Source organism: Ochotona curzoniae, unplaced genomic scaffold, assembly GCF_017591425.1.
Source record: "Ochotona curzoniae isolate NIBS_2020 unplaced genomic scaffold, NIBS_Ocur_1.0 patch260, whole genome shotgun sequence".
In the NCBI taxonomy this organism is placed as follows: domain Eukaryota; kingdom Metazoa; phylum Chordata; class Mammalia; order Lagomorpha; family Ochotonidae; genus Ochotona; species Ochotona curzoniae.
Window position 1 is genome coordinate 117,999 of NW_024466818.1, and position 19,681 is coordinate 137,679.

Genomic DNA, 19,681 nt, shown 5'->3' on the forward strand with positions numbered 1-19,681 from the left:
TTAAAGATTTATTTTATTTTTATTGGAAAGTCAGATATACAGAGAAGAGGAGAGACAGAGAGGAAGATCTTCCGTCTGATGATTCACTCCCCAAGTGGCTGCAATGGCCGGAACTGAGCTGAGGACTTTAGCTGCTAGGCTAACACACCAGGCCTTCTTTACTAACATTGTTGTTATTATTGGAAAGGCAGATTTACAGAAAGAAGGAGAGACACAGAGAGAAAGATCTTCCATCTACTGGTTCACCCCGTAAGTGACCACAACAGCTGGTGGTGAGCCAATCTGAAGCCAGGAGCCAGGAGCCTCCTCCAGGTCTCCCACATGGATGCAGGGTCCCAAGGCTTTGGGCCATCCTTGACTACTTTCCCAGGCCACAAGCAGGGAGCTGGATGGGAAGTGGGGCTGCCAGGATTAGAACCGGTGCCCATACGGGATCCTGGTGCTCGAATAGGGGGGATTAGTCAATCCGGCCATTGTGCCAGGCGCAAAATAAATAAATCTTCACACACACATATACAGTTTCTAAAGACAAAAAAAAAAAAAAAAAAAAAAAAAAAAACTCCTTTCCCAGGAGTCAGTGGTGCTGTGTTTCACAGCCAGATCCATCCGGCTACACCCCCTTGCAGGGCCCCGGGGAGGGGTGGGGTGGGCCCCGGCTGTTTGCTTTCCTGTCCCCAGAGTTCCCCATCCAGAAGCTGGCCACACTGCCCCATTGTTCACCGGGGACAGGACGCCGCCGGCCCGTGCTTGTGGTCACCAGCCCAAGTGGGAGGACGCTGGGTCAGCGGGAACCGCTCGAGCCAGCCCCATCTGCAGGGCGGGCCATCCCCATGGCAGCCGCCACGCCTGCCAGCCTCGTCACCTCCCCAGTGTTGGCAGGACAGGCGTGGGCACCCGGGCGGGCCAGGGCAGGCTGATGCCCGCCTCGGTCTGGGAGCCACTGGAACAGAACCTGTCAGGGCTGGCGGCTCACGTGTGTGTGACCTTGGACGGCAGGTCCTTGCCACACCTTGTGCCTCAGTTTCCCCACAATGAGGGGAGGTGACGAACTAGCTCTCCTAGGAGGAGCCCTCTTGGAAGCCTCCAGCATGAGGACCCTGGAACTATCAGCAAGCAAAGCTTGAAGAGCCCCCCTACCCCATTCCCCATCCCCATCTATGTTTGGAAAACTCAGAGTCTATCTTAGGAAAATTCTAGAATGTTCTAGAAAGGAGCAGCTTAGAATTCTCCAGTTTCTCACACTACTTGCTGCCTACCCTGAAACCATGCCAGGACCCAAGGGTTCCGACCTCGTGGAATTGAGGCCAGCGCCCATGGCACAGTGAGTTACACCACCAACTGTGATATGAACACCAGTTCAAGCCCTGGCTGCTCTACTTCCCATCCAGCTCCTTGCTAATGTGCTTGGGAAAAAAGAGGAAGATGGCCCAAGTGCTCAGGCCCCTGTACCCAGATGGGAGACCCAGAAGAAATCTCTGGCTCCCAACTTTGGACCAGCCCAGCACTGGCTGCCACAGCCATTTGGAGAGTGAATCAACAGACAGGAGATCTCTCTCTAATACTGTCTTTTAAATAAAACTAGAATATTAAAAACAAAAAAAAAAATCACAGTATAGGCCTGGCACAGTAGCCTAGTTTCTAAAGTCCTCGCCTTGCACACGCCAGGATCCCGTATGGGTGCCGGTTCGTATCCCAACTGCTCTACTTTCCATCCAGCTCCCTGCCTGTGGCCTGGGAAAGCAGTTGAGGACGGCCCAAAGCCTTGGGACCCTGCACCCGCGTGGGAGACCCGGAGGAAGCTCCTGGCTCCTGGCTTCAGATCAGCTCAGCTCAGCTCCTGCCATCGACAGCCATTTGGAGAGTGAACCAGTGGATGGAAGATTTTCCTCTCTGTCTCTCCTCCTCTCTGTATACCTTCCTTTCCAATAAAAATAAATAAATCTGAACTTGAACTGTGGTTATGCAACAAGGTGGAGGAATCCACCATGGGGGGAGGGTTAGGGGGAATCCCAGTACCTATATAACTGTGTCACATAATGCAATGTAATTAATAATAAATAAATAAATCTTAAAAAAAAATTTACGGTGTGACAACACCATCACTGACCTCTGGCTTCATTTCATCTACACAAAGTGTAGGGGGATAAGTTCATGTTGTGGGAGTGTGAGAAGCCATTTCTGCTGAAGCCGTAGGGGAACTCAGGGGCGTCACACCGCCAGAACAAGGTGGGGGGCTGGCCGTGTGAGCTTCAGCTCCCTGCAGCAGCACCCAGGGGATTCAGATACTCAACACCTTGGCAGAAAATGCAGGTGTGTGGATCTCTTTTTTTTTTAATAATTATTTTTTATTTTTATTGGAAAGGCAGATATACACGGAGGAGAGACTGAGAGGAAGATCTTCTGTCCGATGATTCACTCCCCAAGTGGCTGCAACAGCCAGAGCTGCGCCAGTCTAAAGCCAGGAGCCAGGAGCCCCTTCCAGGTCTCCCATGCTGGTGCAGGGTCCCAAGGCTTTGGGCTGTTCTCCACTGCTTCCCCAGGCCACAAGCAGGGAGCTGGATGGGAAGTGGGGTCACCTAGATTAGAAAAGGAGCCCATATGGGATGGTGGTGCGTGTTATGCAAGGACTTTAGCTGCTAGATTATCACGCCGGGCCCAGGTGCTTGGATTTCAAAATGTCTGCTTTAAAGCCATCCCATCAGGGCTGCTGCTGGCCTCACAGGTACGCGCCTGCTATGAATTCCGCATTCCACGTGGAGTGGGAACTCCCAACTCCAGCCTCCCGCTCACGGAGTCCCTGGGAGGCTAGCACACGACGGCTGCAGTCCCTGGGTCCTGCTACCCATGCGGGCGACCTGGACCCGGTTCCTAACCTCTGGCTGTGCCGAGCTGGCCGTTTGCAGGCATTTGGGGCAGTAGATCAGCAGAAGGAGCTGTTCCTCTCTCTCTATTTCATTGTATCTGCCTCTCCAACAAACGCGTAAAAAAGACTTAAAACATCACACTTGACTTTGTGTTTTCTCACGCTCAAACACAACCGCGTCGCGGCTTTTAAAGTCTCGGACACGCGCGCACCACTCGGTCAGTGTCTGCTAACAGACAGGAGCGAGTCCTCGCTGCGGCCCCAGCGTGCACGGTCCGCTGACAGCTCGCAGGAAATGCCCGGCCGGGGCGTGGGGCCCGGGCACCAGAGGGCGCCCCGGGTCCCGGAGGCGCACGGAGCCCTGAGCTCAGGCGCCCGGAATGCGCAGGCGGGTCGGGGCAGGTGCCGCAGTTCCCGAGGCGGGGGAGCGGGGCCGGGCGCGGCGAGGAGGCGGGACGCGGGGGTGGCGCGGGTCGCGTCTCCGTTCCCAGGCCCGGGTCCCTGCCCTCGGCACCCCCAGGCTCTCTTCCTCGGGCTCCCTGCCAAGTCCAGCTTGCCCCTCCCACGGGCTCCTGTCCACCCACGGAGCACCCAGGCCCGGGATTCCCTCTCTGCGCTCCACCCACCTCGCTTGCGCTCCCCACCGGCCTCCTGTGCACCCCAGTCCGGTTCTCTGCGGTTAAGCATGACCGTGGGCTTCCCGGAGGAGGTTTCCTGGGAGGGTGGGAACGCAGACGGGGCGTGGAGCTGGGGATGGGAGGAGCTTCTGCGGATGTCTGTGGGATGAGCTGGGACACTCCTGACACTCCCTGCCTCGGGCCAGTTATCTCTCTTCCCCGTGCCTCAGTTTCCTCGTGCCTGCGTGCGTGCGGATAATGGGAGAATTATACCTTTGGCTGCCAGCGTGGAGCTGGCAGAATCGGGAATTGAGAACAGTGTAGATAAAGCTCGTATCCCTGAGAGCCTTAATTACTGGCCTTGGTTCATTAAGATAACACAGGTACGAGGGAGCCCCGGGCTGGGCTGCTGAGTCCTGGAGCCCTAAATGCCAGCTGTGGGGACCCCCCCACGCCTGAGGCTCTGGGGACAGGCAGGGTGGGCACTGGGTAGGGACCCGCTCTCCAGCCTCAGCTTTCCATCGGTGGGGTAGGGTCCCTGCCTGGGAAAGCCAGACCCCACCACACACACTCACACTGAGCCTGCAGCCCTGAGCCTGCACGCCCCTCAACCAAGGGGGATCCTTTTTACGTCATCACTGGCCACCCCCAAGCCCAGGACTGAGGAAACGCCCCCTCTCCCCCACCTCCTCCATTGCCCCCCCACGACCCGCGCAGGGGGAGCAGCCGGTTCCGCCCTTCCCCAGCCTCAAGGACAGACGGACACCTCCAGAATTAGCCCGGATCCTCTCTTATCTCCCACAATACCTCAGGTCAGGCACGATGGGGGGTGGGAGGAGGTGACATTTCTCACCTCAGGGTCAGGGTGACGAGCCCCGGGAGCCCGGCCGGGTTGGTCAGAAAAGCTGGCTGGAGCCGGAAGGCTAAAAACCCACCCGGAGCGACCAGCCCACTCCGCCGCCCGGTGCGACACCCCAGCTGCCCGACCCCAGCCTCAGTTTCCACCCTCCTCTCTGCGGGACACCCGTGTGCGCTCTCGCGCGGGGCCCTCAGGCCCCTTGGCGGTGACCCCGCGTTCTGGCACGACCTCGGGCAAACCCCAGATTTTCCCACCGGCCCGGGCCACTGGGAGCCCCGGCACGCCTCCGCCAGGGGGCGCGGAGTGTGTAGGGGGGCGGGCGGCGGGTGTCCCTGCTCTGGTTCGGCAGGTCTGACGCCCCGGTTAATGACATGTTGGGGTTCGCTCAGCGGCACACACAGCAGCTGCCTCCACCCCCACGCAGCCGAGAAGTGGGAGGGGGAGCGCGGGTGGACGGGGGGTGTCCCGAGCGCGCACCCCACTGTCCCTGTCCCAACCAGCGTCTCCCACGTCCCGTGGGAAAGGCGGCAGGGACGGCGACGTGCGCGATCGCCCCCAATCCGAGCTTCCCCTTTCTGCACCTGAGACCCTCCCCAAATCCCACCCAAGCAGCCAGAGTGCCCAGAACCCCTCCTCCCCAAATCCAGCCACTCAAGAATGTTCGCTCCCACAGGTTCGAGTCTCCCCCACCCCCGTTCCGAGAGCTCAAGCAGCCGAGACCCCTTCGTTTCAGCCCATCGGACATCCGAGTTGGAGCCTGCCAGGCGCCCCGCCATCTGCGCACCCCGAATCCCGCCCTGGGACCCGACACCGAGTCCCCTCCCAGGCCCCCCACCCTCTCCCAGGCACGCGGGGTGTCGGGTTCCTCTCGGGGCCGCTGGACCCCAGGAGGGTGGGACTCACGGGTCCGGGGCAGATCCTGGCACCGGGGGATCCCTCCGGCTCCGGCTCCGGCTGCGGGGAGCCGAGGACGGGGCGGGGCAGGCGCCGGGAACAGGTTAGACGACGTGACTCGGGCTGCAGGGAGGCGGGTCCCGCAGGGGCGGGGAGGGGGAGCCGAAGTCGCCGCGAGCACCTTGGGACTTGTAGTCCCCCAGTGGCTCGGTGTCCATTTCACAGACAGGAAGGGCGAGGCCGGGGAGCCCGGAGCGATCTGGCCAGCGAGACCCGGCGGCAACGCCTGGATGCCTCCCTCCCTGTGGCTGCCAGCGGGTGCGCCCCGAGCCCCCTTCCCACCTCGTCCAGGCTGTTGGCCTTTAGAGAGGACTGGGACATCGCCAAAGGGTTAGGAAGTTCAAGACTGCGGGAGAACCTGAGTGCCCAGTCCCTAGGTGGAGAAAAGCCTCGTTTAATTGCCCCGGGACTCGGAGCCTCAATCTCCTGCTCGGTAAATAAAAATAAAATTTTTAAAAAGGCGGGGCGGGGGGGATGTGGGGGAGGGCTGCAATTTAAGAACTTTATCAGCCCACCCAGCAAGCGCCCAGTCGAGGGGCTGGACTACAATCCCCAGCAGCCTCCACGGCCTACATCCAGCTTCTCGCCGCCTCGGGCCTTCTGGGAATTGTAGTCCCAGAGCCCTGAGGGGCGGCTCCCTGGAATGCGTGTGCCCCCACGCGCGGCGGGGAGCCGTGTGGAGCCCTCGGGCCCTTCCGTCCGCCCCGGAGAGTCGTCTCCCTCCCGGGGAGCAGAGCGGCCGCCTCCGTCCTGGAGCAGGATCTGAAGTCTTGGCAGAGGAGGAAAGCGGCGCTGACACACCGGCCAGGAATGCAGTCGGGTCACCCCGTCTCGCCGCCGTCCCGCGGCTCCACCCGCCGCCCCACGCGCTCCAGTCCCGGCGGGGCGTGGGGGCGTCCCCCGGGTCCTCGTCCACGTCGGGCCGGGGAGAGGCCGCCGGTCGGGACGCCCCCCTCCCTTCCCTCAACAGCCCTGCCAACGTGGACCACGCGCCACACCAGGTCCTCGCGCGCATCCACGCATGTCACGGTGGGTGCAAGCCCCGCCCCTGGCAGGCCACGCCCTGCGGCCACGCCCCCGACCACAGGCTCCTCCCCCGCGTTTCCCGCTCCCCGAGGCCCCGCCCCCACGCGTCACCGCTCGGCCTGCAGCGTCACCGGCGCCTCCTCGGCCGCCGATCAGCGCTTTGAAGGGAACCGGGAAAGCGCGTCCCTGCGGGCCGCGATCCCTACCTGCTTCTTCCGAACGTCAGCCCAAACCATCGTCCTGTCCCTTTAAGAGCCAAAAAAAAAAAAAAAAATCCTCTCACGGAGACCGCCTCTTGAGGGCGGGGCTGGAATGAACCATACGGAAACCCTGTGGGAGGTCCGCCGAAGCATGGCGAGGCTCCGCTTCCTGAGAATTAGCGACTACGCTGTTTTTTCAGCGATTTTTAGATAATAAGATCGCACTCCTCTCGTGCTGCTGCCGTTCATCGTGGAGATCGCCCCCGGGGCTGCCCCCAGAGCGGTCGGGCGCTCGGCGGCGTCCCCCGCGTTCGGGCGCCATGTGGGCGCTCCCGGGTGAGGCCCCGCCCCCGGCACCCACGTGGTCGGGGCTGGCTGCGGGCGCGCGCGGAGAGGAGTCCCGGATGGCGGGGTCGCAGCCGGGCGGTGAGCGTGCGGGGCGCGGGGGGCTGCTCGGGCGGCCCGGGGCGCTGGGCCGGGCAAGCGGCGGGCGAGGCGGGCGGCACCGGCCTGCTCCATGCCGCCGGCCCCCCGCCAAGGGCCGGAAGTGAGGGTGGAAGTGGGGTGCACCCACAGCGCGTGCGGGGCCGGCCGGCGAGAAAGCATCAACAGCCGTCCTTGTCTCGCAGGGGCCGCTCGGTTCTCTTGTCCCCCCAACTTCACAGCGATGTCCCCGGACCCCGAGACCCCCCGGTTCTCCTTGGAGACGCTGGCGGGCCCGGACGTGGAGGTGTGGCTTATCCAGGCCCCGGCCGACTTCGCCCCGCTCTGGTGAGTGTCGGGGTGCGGGGTGCTGGCCTTGTCCCACCTGATGAGTGTCGGGGTGCGGGGTGCTGGCCTTGTCCCACCTGATGAGTGTCGGGGTGCGGGGTGCTGGCCTTGTCCCACCTGATGAGTGTCGGGGTGCAGAGTGCTGGCCTTGTCCCACCCTGATGAGTGTCGGGGTGCGGGGTGCTGGCCTTGTCCCACCCTGATGAGTGTTGGGGTGCAGGGTGCTGGCCTTGTCCCACCCTGATGAGCGTCGGGGTGCAGGGTGCTGGCCTTGTCCCACCCTGATGAGTGTCGGGGTGCGGGGTGCTGGCCTTGTCCCACCCTGATGAGTGTTGGGGTGCAGGGTGCTGGCCTTGTCCCACCCTGATGAGTGTTGGGGTGCAGGGTGCTGGCCTTGTCCCACCCTGATGAGTGTTGGGGTGCAGGGTGCTGGCCTTGTCCCACCCTGATGAGTGTCGGGGTGCAGGGTGCTGGCCTTGTCCCACCCTGATGAGTGTCGGGGTGCGGGGTGCTGGTCCCATCCCGCTTCGTGTTAGGGTCCTAGGGTGCAGGGTGCTGGCCCAGCTAACGGATCTGACCGAGCCCTCGCCCTCTTTTCTCCCCACAGCCTCAATGGGCGCCTGGTGCCTCTCTCGGGCTCCGGGACGGTCAAAGGCAAGCTGGCGGGCAAGCGACACCGCTACCAGGTCCGCAGCAGCTCCGGACCCGGTGCCGGCGAGGCAACCCTGCTGGCCCGGTCAGCTGAGGCCGACAGCGGACTCACCTGCGCCCCGGCGCCCCTGGGCTGCCTCAGGATATTTGAGGCACCCCAAGAATCCCCGTCAGGGACCCCACTGCAGCCGATCCCAGCTTGCCCCCCACCACGCATCCCTCCGGGCCTGAGGCCGCGGTTCTGTGCCTTTGGAGGCAACCCACCCATCCCAGGGCCTGCCCTGGTCCAGAAGAAGAAACGCAAGAAGCGGATGCCCGAGGCTGTTAATGGGCACATGGCCACAGCTTTGGGGTGTCCGGGAATGACCAGCAGCGAGCCCAAGGCCATGGAGCACGTGGTGGAGGCGCAGTTGGAGACACTCCCCACTAGCACCAAGCGGAGGAAGAAGAAGCTTCCAGGGGGAGAGGGGGCTGGGCCTGAAGTGGGGAGTCCAGAAGCAGAAGACAGGGGGTCGGGATTGGATCCTGCACTTCTGGCCCCGCCTCCAGAAGAGCCGGACCTGTGTTCCCCCAGTAAGAAGAGAAAGAGAGAGACCCAACAGGTGCAGCTGCCAGAGGGGGCCGGAAATGATGCTTTGCCGCAGGTGAAGGAGCAGCAGGAAGAACCCATCCCACTGACCCCCAAGAAGAGGAAGAAAAAGGAGAAGAGACAGAATGTGACACTGGAACCAGACCCCGGGGCCGTGCAGTCAGAAACGGGGTTCCCAGAGCTCGGCGGGGACATGATGGAGCCCGCCTCACCAGGGGCAGCTGGGCCTTGCATGGACGCAGCTCTGATGTCCACCAAGAAAAAGAAGAAAAAGAAGTGGCTAGGGCCAGGGGCAGCAGACCTGGGGACCCCAGGTCCTGCGGAGCCACCGTCAGCTCCGGTGACCCCCGAGAAGGCAGAGCAGAGCCAGCAGGAGGCAACCGAGCTGGGAACAGAGCCTGGGCTGGAGGGCAGCGCGTCCAAGAAGAAGAAGAAGAAAAAGAAGCAGGGTGAGGAGAGCGGGGCCCTGGGGCCGGAGCACCCAGAGGAAACGTCAGAGCCGGTGATGCCACCCACACATGCACCGAAGAGGAAGAGGAAGCTGGAGCCTGTGTAGTTACTCCTGGGGAAACTGAGGCATGGAAACAGTGGAGACTGTACCCAGACTGGCACCCAGACCTGGTGCAGCTTTATTGTAAACAATGGGGAGCTCCGGCCAGCGTCTCCCCGGGGGCTGGTAGGGGGACAGTCCTCGCAGGCTGTGTGCTCACCGGGGCACGCGCAGAAAGGGCTCGTGGAAGACGTCGAAGAGGCGCCGGGCCTGCAGGGCGGGAGGGGGTAGTGCCCAGTCATTAAAGCTGCCTCTTGCAGCCTCTGGAAGTGGGTTCATTTCTTTCCTGCCACCTTCTGGGGGGCGGGGGCCCCTGGATTTGGTCTTAGGCCAGCTGTGTGAGGTCCCTGGGCTGGCCCCCCACCTCACCCATTTGCACCTCCAGACACTGGGATCTGGGGTAGGCGCTGCCTGGGATGTCAGCCTCTGTTGGCAAAGGGGGCTAGGTCCAGGTCCTGGCCTTGCTCTCCATTCTAGCTTCCTGGTAAGACCCTGACAGTGTAAGTGCCAGGGAGGACCCTAGTGGAGTTCCTGGCTTCAGCCTGGCCCAGTGCTGGCTGCTCAGGGCGTCAGTGGAATGAATAAGTCTAATTGACACATGAGTCCTTGCTGATTTGGGGTGCCTGTGCACCCCATGTTCTCTCCCAGGGCTTACCTTCTGGGGGCCCAGACCGGGGCACAAGGCCAGATCATCCCGCGAGGCGGCTGTGAGCTGTTCCAGAGACTGTGACAACGACAGGTGGAGGGCGGGGGGAAGCGCCAGTTACCCAGTCCCAACTGGGCAGGGAGGCGGGAAGGGAGTAGGTGGGAAGCTTCTAGAAGGGGGACAGGGCAGCCAGCGCTTACTCCGAATGTGGCCAGCAGTGTATGGCTGTCAGTTTTGTTGACAGACTTCACAGTGGTGAGGCACTCAGTCACCTAGAAGGGTCGCAGGCCGGGGGTGTTAGGAGAAGGAAAGCCGGCCGGGCTGGACCCCCGAGGGCACAGCCAGGTCACCGCCCAGTGCCAGCAGCACCCCCTGCTGGGTGGGGTCCTCGCTGCACAGTCCACCTCAGCTTTGTTCACTCCTCAGCCAAGGCTTCCTGGTGCCCTGTTGCAAGAGGGGGCAAGCAGGCACAGCCTCCTGGGAAACATCCCTGCTGGGTCAGTGATCATCCAAATGGCCTAGCAGACACCTGACATGGCCTGGGCTCCCTGGAGGAGGCAGCATCAGAGCTGAGATGTGCCAGGTGGGCAACAAGGCTGGGCCTCCCCTCTGGCTGCTGGTGGGTGGGGGGCCTCACCCGGGACAGGAAGTTGTGCTCCAGCTTTTCCATCAGGAGGTCGGCAGGTTTCAGCTCGTAGGCCTTGTAGGTCTCCAGGTAGCGCGCGGCCTCCTCGGGGCTGGACCACAGGGACCCTCGGGTCAGTGCTGAGCACGGGAAGGCTCCCAGGCCCCTGCAGCAGCCACTGCCACGTACACACATCCCAGGCAGAGGGGAGGGTTGGGGAGCCCCAAGCTCACCTCCAGGCCAGGATGAGGGTGCAGTCGGCCAGGATGCACACCTTGGCCAGCTCCTTGAGCGCCTGCTGCGGGTCTTTCTGGAGGAGAGGAGCTTAGTAGGAAAGGCCCTGCCTGGGCCCTCTGCACGCCCCCCACCCCCAGGCACTGGGGCTGGGTCAGGTGTGTGGGCTGCAATGAGGAGCTGCAGGGGGACAGGCCTGGGAGCCATGGGACCAGGACAGAGCAGGGAAGAAGCGATCAAGTGATGAGCTGCTGGGAAAGGGGGCCGCATCTCGCTCCCGGCCCAAAGCGTGGTCTTGTGTCAAGCCTAGAATTTCAATTTGTTTCTACAAGAGCTGGGTGAAGCCCAGTGGTCCCACATCCCAGTGGGGGCAACATGGCAGGAGCCCCGCTTACCACGTCCACCTGCAGCAGCAGGACGCGCAGGGCGAAGCTCTTGCCCAGGCTCTGCAGGCGCTCGTGGATGTAGTGAGGGTGCAGGTTGTGGTAGCGGAGGCTGGGGGCGGAGAGGGGCCTCAGGGCCTGCACGCCCCCTGAGGGTTTGAGGGTGCAGACACGGGCGGGAGGGGTCTGCAAGCCGGGACCCCGCTGCTCACCGAGGAGGGGAAGGGACTGGCACGAGAATGGGGCATGGGCCTGAGGACTGTCAGACGTCTGCTCACACCTTCCCAGGTCTGTGGGCCCCAGGGAAAAAGCGAGGACTAAATTGGGGTGCGGGGTGGAATCTCCGATCTTGTCAACTCCAGTTGGGAGGCAGATCAAGGAATACAGGTATCCCAGCTCCTCCTCCCTCACACCCAGGGGTCCAGCCCCTCCTCCCTCACACCCAGGGGTCCAGCCCAGCCCTCCTCCCTCACACCCAGGGGTCCAGCCCAGCCCCTCCTCCCTCACACCCAGGGGTCCAGCCCAGACCCTCCTCCCTCACACCCAGGGGTCCAGCCCAGCCCCTCCTCCCTCACACCCAGGGGTCCAGCCCAGACCCTCCTCCCTCACACCCAGGGGTCCAGCCCCTCCTCCCTCACACCAGGGGTCCAGCCCCTCCTCCCTCACACCCAGGGGTCCAGCCCAGCCCCTCCTCCCTCACACCAGGGGTCCAGCCCAGCCCCTCCTCCCTCACACCCAGGGGTCCAGCCCAGACCCTCCTCCCTCACACCCAGGGGTCCAGCCCAGACCCTCCTCCCTCACACCCAGGGGTCCAGCCCAGCTCCTCCTCCCTCACACCCAGGGGTCCAGCCCCTCCTCCCTCACACCCAGGGGTCCAGCCCCTCCTCCCTCACACCAGGGGTCCAGCCCCTCCTCCCTCACACCCAGGGGTCCAGCCCAGCCCCTCCTCCCTCACACCAGGGGTCCAGCACAGCCCCTCCTCCCTCATACCCAGGGGTCCAGCCCCTCCTCCCTCACACCCAGGGGTCCAGGCCCCCAGCTCTTATTCCTCTGGGCACCTGCAGGCCAAGATCCTCCCTTCATCCCCTGGGGCCCAGAGCCCAGGCCTTCCAGGAGAGGCCGGCTCCTAGCTCACCTGAGGAAGAGGGCGCAGGTGCTCTGGCCCAGCACATAGTCTGGGAGGACTTCACCGAACTCCCAGGGCACGTTGCGCACAAACTTCAGCACGGGGTTACCTCTCTGCGGAGAGAAGGACAGGTGTTACCCCAGATGACCCCTAGGGCCAGGGCCTGGACCGCGCCCCCTCTTTCCACCCCTGCTCTCCCTCAGGTCCTGTCCCTCCCCAGGGTCCCTCAGGGGAGGGCTGCCTCCAGCATAGCCCTCCCCCGCAACCCCACTCCGCATGCCCTGGCACTCACTGGATGCATCCCCCTGGCTGTCCACCCTGGCTCCTACTTTGGGCCGTACCCTTCAAAGCCCCGGTGTGGGGGTGCGAGACACTCCTTCCTCACTGCCTTCACAAATGGGTTCCCATCCCTGCACCTGCTCTGTCCTGACCCCACCCCACCTCCTCACTCCCTCCCCAGGACACGCTGCAGGCCCTGCAAGGCAAGCTCTGCCACTCAGATCTCCTGAGCAGCTGTCAGACAAAGCAACAGGGACCAGGACAGCCATGTCCACGCTCCTGGGGGCACTGCCACACAGTTCCTGACTCTGAGGCAGGGACACCAGGACAGTGTGTGTGTATGTGTGCAGTGTGACCCTTGACCCCGGGTCCTGAGACACAGGATGACCTGAGACCTTGGTCATTTCCTACATGATAACATCACCCAAGCCCCCTAAGTCCTCAGGAATGTCCCTGCGGTAGGAGCATCCGGTGACCTGCCCAGGCCACACGGGCGAGTCATCACAGTTCCAGCTCCTGACCACCAGGGAGGGGCAGCGCCTGAGGGCAGGTGGCTCACCAAGGGCCAAAGGTATCGCCAGTCCCGTCCGTTCAGGTGCAGAGGACAAGAGCAGGGCTGGCGCTGTGGTGTGAGGCGAGGCAGACCAAGCTGCGACCAGCAGCACTGGCATCCCATGTGGGCACCAAGTCCCCCCGCTGCTCTGCTTCCCATCCAGCTCCCTGCCAAAGCACTTGGGGAAGCAGCGGAGGATGGCCCAAGGGCTTGGGCCCCAGCAGCACCCACTGGCTTCAGCCTGGCCAAGCCTGGGGCCATTGTGGCCCATTGCGCAGTGAATCAGCTGATGGAAGATCTTTCTCTGCTTCCTTCTAACTCTGCTTTTCAAATGAAAAAAAAGAGGCAGAGTGACAAAGACACACATGTTTTTTCACCCACTGACTAGTTTACTATCTCAAATGGCTGCAACAGCGGGGGCTGGGCCAGGCCAAAACCTGGAGCCCAGAACTCCATCTGGGCCTCCCACCCAGGTGGCAGGGGCCCAAGCCCTTGGGCCATCCTCTGTTGGTATGTCAGCAGGGAGCTGGGTCAGGAGTGGAGCAGCCGGGACACACACCGGCACCCATGTGGATTGCTGGCACTGTAGGCAGCAGCTTTGCTTACTGCACCCCAGTACTGGCCACTCCCCAACTTCAATTGTGAAAGCTTTACTTTGTTCACCTTATAGCCAGCCACTGGAGTGGATACAAGCAAAAAGAAGGTGGGGGAGCTTGGGTCTGGAAGTTACACAATCCATTTGGGAATGGATGATGCAGTACAGTGGGTTAAGCAACTTATGGCACTGCCCACGTCCCAGACTGGAGTGTTGTTCTGAATCCTGGCACTCCACTTTTAGTGCAACTTCCTGTTGTTGCAGGCCCAGGAGGCAGCGTTCAAGTGGAAGACCTGCACCGGGCTGCTGGCGTGGGTTGGATCCAGCTCTAGCTATGGCAGCCACAGCAAACAGTGACGGGGCCACCACTGGTACAGCAGATTAAGCTACAGCCTCGGATGCCGGCATCCCACGTCGAAGTGCCGGTTCAAGTCCAATGGCTCTGCTTCCTGCTAGTGCCGCTGGAAAAGCAGCCAGTAACAGCCCAGGGCTGGGGTCCCCACAAGCAGGTGCTGCTGGCAGGTGACAGCCCGGGACTGGGGTCCCCACCAGCCATGTGAAGAGTGAATGAGCAGGTGCTTCCATCTCATTCTCTATGTGAATCTCCATTTCAAATAAATATTTTAAAAATCTTTAGAAAGGCAGTGATGGGTAGTGGGGCCCCCGCCAGCCTCAGCAAGTGACAATGGAATGTAAAGTGACTGGCATGTATCACCAAAAAAACCCAAACATAAATTTAAAAACAACAACATAAAAGAATAAAAAAAAACAAAAACAAAAAAGAATAATAACGAACAACAAAAAAGTGACTGGCATGTAGGTCAATCAGCCTTGGGGGTGGTTTTCCCACAGTGCCTGGCAGGGGTGGGCTTATATCCACACCCCAGAAGATGGCCAACAGGCGGCCACGCCACAGCCTGCGTGCCCATGTGCCAGACGGCCCCATTTCTGATCACAGACAGTGCCAACGAGCCAATGGCTGTGAACTGACAGACACAGCAAGGGTATCATGTCCACCCAGGGCTGCGCCTGCGGGTACAAAGAGGAAAGGGCCGGGGGTGCCAACACGGGAAAAGCCCGCCAGACGTACCTGCTTGGCCTGCAGTGGGGATGGGCGGGTCACCTGGGAACTTTTTTTTTTAATTTATTTATTCTTATTGCAAAATCACAGGTACAGAGAGGAGAGACAGAGAGGAAGATCCTCCGTTCAATGACTCATTCCCCAAGTGAGCACAATGGCTGGTGCTGAGCCCATCCGAAGCCAGGAGCCAGGAGCTTCCACACGGGTGCAGGGTCCCACAGGCAGGGAGCTGGATGGGAAGTGGAGCTGCTGGGATTAGAACCGGCGCCCATATGGGATGCTGGCACATTCAAGGCGAGGACTTTAGCCGCTAGGCCATCGCGCCAGGCTCTCATTTGGGAACTCTTGATTCATTCACTCAAAGGATGGCCCAGGCCATCTGTCCCCAACGGGTGGCCCCAAATCTACATTCCCACCAGCAGGTGTGAAGGCTCCCTCTCACCCCATTTTCAGATGCCTGGCAGCTGAGAAGGGCCTCATCGTGTTTAGGGGTTGTTTATTTTTACTTTTTTTAAGGTTTATTCATTTATTTGAAAGGTACATAGATGTGGGGCAGTGGTAGAGCAAGCTAGCCCTTCACCTGTTGTGCTAGCATCCCTTATGTGCTTGGGTTCAAGTCCCAACAGTTCCCCTTCAATCCAGCTCCCTCTTTATGATCTGGCAAAGCAGCAGAGGATGGGCCAAGCGCTTGGGACCCTGCACTCGCACAGGAGACTTGGAAGAAGCTCCTGGCTCCTGGCTTTGCATCAGCTCAGCTCCAGCCACTGCAGCCATCGTGCAGTCACTGGTTTATTTCCCAAATGGTCCTGACGGCAGAAGCTGAGCCAGAGCAGACCCAGGAGCCAGAAGCATGTTCTAATCTACCATGCCGGGGCACTGCCCCAAGCACTTGAGCCATCCTCCGTGGCTTTCCCCAGCCTGTCAGCAGGAAGCAGCAGCAGAAATGGGATGCCAGCACTGCAGGTGGTGGCTTCACTTGCTGTGCCACAGTCCCCTGCCTGCTCCCCCCGCATTCCGCTACATGTGAACAGCTGGACAAGTCAGAGGACTGGAAACAGCCTACAAACACAGTCACAGCCCCAGCAAAACAGGTGCGAGCACCCTAACCCCCTGGGAGTTGTTGGCTGACTGACTGAAGGAACGAATGAATGGCCACAGGATGGACCTCAGCTCTGCCACCGCCCAGTGCCCACAGTGACCCCTCTAGCTGCTCCCCCTCCTCTGCAGCCCCCCAGGGTCACCTCACCTGCCGGGGGCTCACAATGATGCTATTGGACTTCGTCCCGGGTTTCAGGGCCTGGTTGGGGGCCTCGTCGGCCAGGGGCTCCACGGCCGGGGGGCACGGCGCTGCAGCCTCTGCCGGAGGCCGGGAGATGGCATACTCCGCATAGGTCTGGGGAGCTGGCCGGGCCGGGGTCTCTGGGGTCCCCGAGGTGGCGAGGCTGCGTGTGGATTTGAACAAGGGCTTGGCCTGCAAGGAGGAAGGAAGCCATCAGGGCCGTCTTGGGGGGCAGGGCTGGGTACCCCAAGTGCGGTGCCCCCAGCTCCGGTCATCTCGGAAGCCACCCTGCCATTTCACAGATGTGCAAACTAAGGCCTGCTTTCCCCAAGCCGCCCAGCAGTTCCTAACCCACACCCTGGCAGGTCACCCCGCTTCCTTCCAACACTCACAGCCCCCTGGCCTCCCAGTGCCCGCCCCAGTCGTACCCCAGCGGGAGGGACCGCCTCGTCGTCCAGGGGGATGACGAATCTCTTCCTTACGGGGGCCCCCGCGGCAGGCGGCACCCCCTCCTCAGCTTTTCCGGGTTCCATCAGGAGCCTGCAGAGAAACACGCAGCGGCGGAAGTGACTGAGGCCTCGGCATCTGGGTTACTCGGCCCCGCACTCACAGCTGCGACCCCGACCCTGCCCCTGCCCCGCGACCATCTCGGGGTTCCCTAGCTCTCCGCACCCCGAGTTCGGACAAGCCCCGCCCCCTGGACCGGTCCTCTCTGCGTCGCCCCGCCCCTACGAGCGCCGCACGCTTGGCCCCGCCCACCGCGTGCTCTTGGTCCCGCCCCCAGCTCGGGCTCCTACCTGGATCCCTCGCTCTCTCTAACACCACCGTGATTGGATCCCACAGCTGCCAATCTCCAGCCGTGATCTTTGTTTTTTTTCTCCTTCCCGCTCTGTTGGGCCGGGTCTTCGGGCCCGACGCTCCGCGGCTTCTCACCTCCTCACTGCGCAGCCGCGAGAAACCGGGCCCGGGGATGATCGAGATGTCCCAGCGCTCCGGTGCCTAGCGCGCCCCCAGGCTCGCCGCACTTCCGGCCTCTCTGGCCCTTGAGTCCGCCCCCACAGCACTTGGGGGTAAAGGGGGGCGGTCCCCGCGCGACTCTATGACCTTGGAGGACCGCGCTGCTCCTGGGGCATTGGGAGTTGTGGGTTTGCTCACCTGGGCACCTGTCTCCCCAAGCGGCTCGTCCCTCTGCCCCTATTAAGCGCCTGTATGGGTTGGAATCCACTTGGGCCTCAGTTTCCCTAAACAGAGAGGTGCTTTGTGTGGTGTCCGGATTGGGGGGAGACCCTTGTGTCCCTAGGTAGGGGCGCGCGTCTCGGGTGAGACCCCAGGGGCTTGGAGTAGGCTTGGGGGAGCCCCGGGTCGGCCCAAGGAGGCCGGAAGGCTTCCTGGAGGAAGGGACACCTAGTCCACGGGAGCTGGCTGATGACTTGGAGTTCCCTTAGTCACTTCCTGGGCGGCTGGCATCACTCCGCGCTAACTCTGATTACTAAGGGGCCTGCGGCTCGCTGTGGGATTACAACTCTCCTGTATTGTGTCCTTCGAATGGCTTGCTCATATCCTCTGTTCCTTTTACCTTGTGGATTCCAGTTCTGACTCAGTGGAACACGCAACCGGTACTTCCTCCCCGGTTTAAACTTTATTTATTAAGATTTACTTATTTTGCTTGAAAAGTCAGACTTACTGGGAGAGAAGGACAGAGAACAAGATCTTGCGTCTTCTTCTTCACTCCCCAAATGGCCGTGATGGCTGGAACTGAGCTGATCTGGAGCCAAAAGCTCTTCCAGGTCTCCCAGGGGGGTGCAGGGTCCCCAGGCTTTGGGCCATCCTAGACTGCTTTCCCAGGCCACAGGCAGGGAGCTGGATGGGAAGGGGAGCAGACAGGACTAGAACCGGCGCCCTTATGGGATGCCAGTGCTGCAGGTGGAGGATTAGCTTGCTGTGTCACTGCTGGCCCCTTGCATTTCTGTTTTTATCACCTTCCGTATTCCCATGAACACATGGGACTGCCCGCGGGGTGTCTGTGGCTGTGTTGGTTCCTCCTTGTGGCTGGCCTGTGTCACTCCGGGGAGTCCATATCACCCCCACTCTGACCCCACTGGTCACATAGCATGGGGCCCACTCTCGTGACTCACGGTACCTTAAAGCTGCCCCGGGGAAGGTCCTGGGTCTACATGAACTCACCTACTGGCATACCAGGGTTAGGACGTGACCTGCGGTGCATAATAATTCTGTATCACTTCAGTACACGTCTCTACTTAAAGACAGTGTCACACACACCCCCATCTTCCATCCACTGGTTCACTTCCCAAATGCCTGCAACAGCCAGGGCTGCACGAGGGAGCGCGAATCTGTGCCCAGGTCTCTCACCCGTGTGGCAAGGGCCCCGACACTTGAGCCACCTTGCAGATGTACTGCCAGGGAGCTAGATGGGAAGTGGAGCAGCTGGAACTGGAGCCTGCATGTCTGCGTGGCATGTGAGCGTTGCAAGCAGCAGGCTAACCCACGGGTATAGCAGCGACAGCCATGGCGAGGGTGAAGTGTTACCAGGGATCACGGTAAGGAGAATATGAGAATTTTGGCCAAAAAATAACTGCCATTCACTTCCACTGGTAAACAGGAGAATCGGGACAGGGGCTGAGTCTGGGCAGACAGGCCATGGCACCTGCCGGCATGAGTGAGGGCTGGAGAGGGGAGTCGGTTCAGTTGAGTTAGGCATCGACTCCCAGTGGCGTATATGAGAGCTGACAGGACCAGTCCATTGCACCTGCTGGCAGGCACAGGAATCGGGGATGGGGGCTGGCCCAGTGAGGCTAGGCGGGGATCACTCCTGCTGGTGTGCGTGAAGGCCCAGTGTGTGGTGGGCGGCTTTGGGCTGGGATGTAGCACCCACTGGTTTCTATAAGAAATGAGGCTGGGGCCCCAACGTGGTAGTCTAGCAGCGAAGGTTCTTGCAGCTAAGGTCACCACCGGGATCCCATGTGGGCTCTGGTTCTAATCCCAGCAGCCTACTTCCCATCCAGCTCCCTGCTTGTGGACTAGGAAAGCAGTCAAGGACGGTCCAAAGCCTTGGGACCCTGCACCCGCGTGGGAACCAGAGGAGGCTCCTGGCTTCAGATCAGCGCAGCTCTGGCCATTGCGGCCATTTAGGGAGTGAATCAGCAGATGGAAGATTCTCCTCTCTGTACACCTGACTTTTCAATAAAAATAAATAAAATCTTACAAAAAAAGGAATGGGCAGGAGCTAGATCTGACCCAGCAATTATACCTATCAGTGTGTGTGTAGGCTGCTGTGGGTGACAGGAGTTGGACCCTGGACTGGCGGGCACACACAGGTCAGGGATCACCTCAGATGAGATTTCTTTGAGGGTCCCCTCAAATAAACTGCTGCATTCAGAATTCCAACCATGGGGGCCTGGCAGCATGGCCTAGTGGTTAAAGTCCTCACCTTGAACACGCCAGGATCCCATTTGGGCGCCGGTTCTAATCCTGGCTGCTCCACTTCCCATCCTGCTCCCTGCCTGTGGCCTGGGAAAGCAGTCGAGGACGGCCCAAAACTTTGGGACCCTGCACCCATGTGGGATACCTGGAAGAAGTTCCTGGATCCTGGCTTTGGATCGGCATAGCATCGGCCGTTGCACTCACTTGGGGAGTGAATCATCGGACAGAAGATCTTCCTCTCTGTCTCTCCTCCTCTCTGTATATCTCCCTTTCCAATAAATAAATAAATCTTAAAAATAAAAAAAAGAATTAAAAAAAAAGGACCTGTGCCCACACAGTGGAGAGCCTGTGTGTGAACG

The 19,681-nt window shown here is 61.0% G+C and overlaps 2 protein-coding genes across 5 annotated transcripts; one reads left to right on the forward strand and one right to left on the reverse strand.

Moving 5' to 3' along the window:
* Positions 1-1,265: 1,265 nt before the first annotated feature.
* LOC121166927 (DNA-directed RNA polymerase I subunit RPA34-like) lies at positions 1,266-9,086 on the forward strand. The gene is made up of 8 exons (XM_040996273.1): positions 1,266-1,321; positions 5,013-5,231; positions 5,459-5,623; positions 6,264-6,322; positions 6,411-6,540; positions 6,776-6,855; positions 7,149-7,290; positions 7,898-9,086. The coding sequence occupies exons 1-8, from the start codon at positions 1,266-1,268 to the stop codon at positions 9,084-9,086; spliced, it is 2,040 nt and encodes a 679-aa protein (XP_040852207.1).
* A 45-nt stretch (positions 9,087-9,131) lies between these two features.
* LOC121166896 (DNA excision repair protein ERCC-1-like) lies at positions 9,132-16,871 on the reverse strand. Of its 4 annotated transcripts, XM_040996222.1 has the most exons (11): positions 16,679-16,871; positions 16,310-16,421; positions 15,849-16,073; positions 12,933-12,995; positions 12,104-12,207; positions 10,981-11,080; positions 10,585-10,661; positions 10,364-10,463; positions 9,927-9,998; positions 9,736-9,804; positions 9,132-9,290 (listed from the first exon to the last, which is right to left on the reverse strand). In XM_040996222.1, the coding sequence occupies exons 2-11, from the start codon at positions 16,412-16,414 to the stop codon at positions 9,237-9,239; spliced, it is 969 nt and encodes a 322-aa protein (XP_040852156.1). In that variant the 5' UTR covers positions 16,415-16,421; positions 16,679-16,871; the 3' UTR covers positions 9,132-9,236. The 4 variants fall into 4 exon arrangements, with proteins under 4 accessions (XP_040852156.1, XP_040852155.1, XP_040852157.1 ...); XM_040996221.1 differs by lacking the exon at positions 16,679-16,871 and having other exon boundaries at positions 16,310-16,563; XM_040996223.1 differs by lacking the exons at positions 12,933-12,995; positions 16,679-16,871 and having other exon boundaries at positions 16,310-16,563.
* Positions 16,872-19,681: the final 2,810 nt, after the last annotated feature.

Coding starts and splice junctions, on each gene's coding strand:
- LOC121166896 (XM_040996222.1), bottom strand. CDS start 16,414: ATGGAACCCGGAAAAGCTGAGGAGGGGGTGCCGCCTGCCGCGGGGGCC. Junction 12,208..12,932: donor GGCGATACCTTTGGCCCTTG/GTGAGCCACCTG, acceptor TTCTCTCCGCAG/AGAGGTAACCCCGTGCTGAA. Junction 11,081..12,103: donor ACCTGCGCCCTCTTCCTCAG/GTGAGCTAGGAG, acceptor CTCCGCCCCCAG/CCTCCGCTACCACAACCTGC.
- LOC121166927 (XM_040996273.1), top strand. CDS start 1,266: ATGCCAGGACCCAAGGGTTCCGACCTCGTGGAATTGAGGCCAGCGCCC. Junction 6,541..6,775: donor CCTACCTGCTTCTTCCGAAC/GTCAGCCCAAAC, acceptor TTCATCGTGGAG/ATCGCCCCCGGGGCTGCCCC. Junction 7,291..7,897: donor GCCGACTTCGCCCCGCTCTG/GTGAGTGTCGGG, acceptor TTCTCCCCACAG/CCTCAATGGGCGCCTGGTGC.